The 1,111-nt window shown below is 41.7% G+C and overlaps 1 protein-coding gene across 1 annotated transcript; it reads left to right on the forward strand.

Annotated features, from left to right (window-relative positions):
* Positions 1-125: 125 nt before the first annotated feature.
* On the forward strand, positions 126-913 carry LOC117941183 (receptor-type tyrosine-protein phosphatase mu; the record flags this gene model as incomplete). The annotated part of the gene is made up of 2 exons (XM_034866271.1): positions 126-283; positions 750-913. Coding segments are annotated over exons 1-2 (313 nt in total), but the record flags the coding sequence as incomplete, so codon positions are not given.
* Positions 914-1,111: the final 198 nt, after the last annotated feature.

Raw genomic sequence — 1,111 nt, forward strand, 5'->3', positions numbered from 1 at the left:
GTGTGTCTGAGTTGTGTAACTGATGTGTTTGTGTGTCTGAGTTGTGTAACTGATGTGTTTGTGTGTCTGAGTTGTGTATATGATGTTTTTGTGTGTCTGAGTTGTGTAACTGATGTGTTTGTGCGTCAGATCCGATGCACGGCCCGCGGCGTCTGGAGGTCGTTGACCTTCAGTCCCGACAGGTGACGCTGCGCTGGGAACCCTTTGGCTACAACGTCACCCGTTGCCATAGTTACAACCTGACGGTGCAGTACCGGTACCGGCCAGCGGGGGCGCCCGGCAGGTAAGACCCCCCCACCAGACTAATCATTAATATTAATATTTATTATAATATTTACAGGGAGATGACTCCTCTCTCGAAAACACTTTAAGAATATTTTTGAGATCATTTTTAAGAATTTTTTATAAGAATGTTTAAAAAAAAAACAAATCGAAAATATTTTTAAGAACATTTTTTTCTTATTTTTTTCTGAGAATTATTTTGAGGATTTTTGTGAAAATATGTTATAAGAATATTTTTGAAAATATTTTAAATTATTTTTGATAAGATATTTTATTTAATATTTTTAAGTGTTGTTTTTAAGAATCTTTTAGAATTTTTTTCTTAGTTTTATTTAGAAAACATTTGTAAGATTTTTTTATGAGAATCTTTCTGACATTTTTTAAAGATTTATTTTGAAAATCTTTTGAAGTATTTTCCCGAGTTGTACTTTGGGGCTGTGTGTACTAATATGGAGGCCGTGGTGCAGGGCGCCGGTGCAGGAGGACGTGGTCTACGACAGCCTGAGCGCGGCGCCGCAGCACGCCCTGCGGAACCTTCCGCCGTTCACCAACGTCAGCCTGAGGCTCGTCCTGAGCAACCCCGAAGGACGGAGGGAGAGCGAGGAGCTGCTGGTGCTGACGGAGGAGGACGGTACGCACACAGACACACACACATACACACACACACACACGTACACATATACACAGACACACACACCCACACACGCACACAAACACAGACTTACAGACAGTATGTCATTAAGCACAGAATAAGGTTTTTATCACCGTGTTTGTGTGTGTGTGTGTGTGTGTGTGTGTGTGTGTGTGTGTGTCTGTGTGTGTGTGTGTG

This window comes from Etheostoma cragini, unplaced genomic scaffold (assembly GCF_013103735.1).
Source record: "Etheostoma cragini isolate CJK2018 unplaced genomic scaffold, CSU_Ecrag_1.0 ScbMSFa_4585, whole genome shotgun sequence".
In the NCBI taxonomy this organism is placed as follows: Eukaryota; Metazoa; Chordata; class Actinopteri; order Perciformes; family Percidae; genus Etheostoma; species Etheostoma cragini.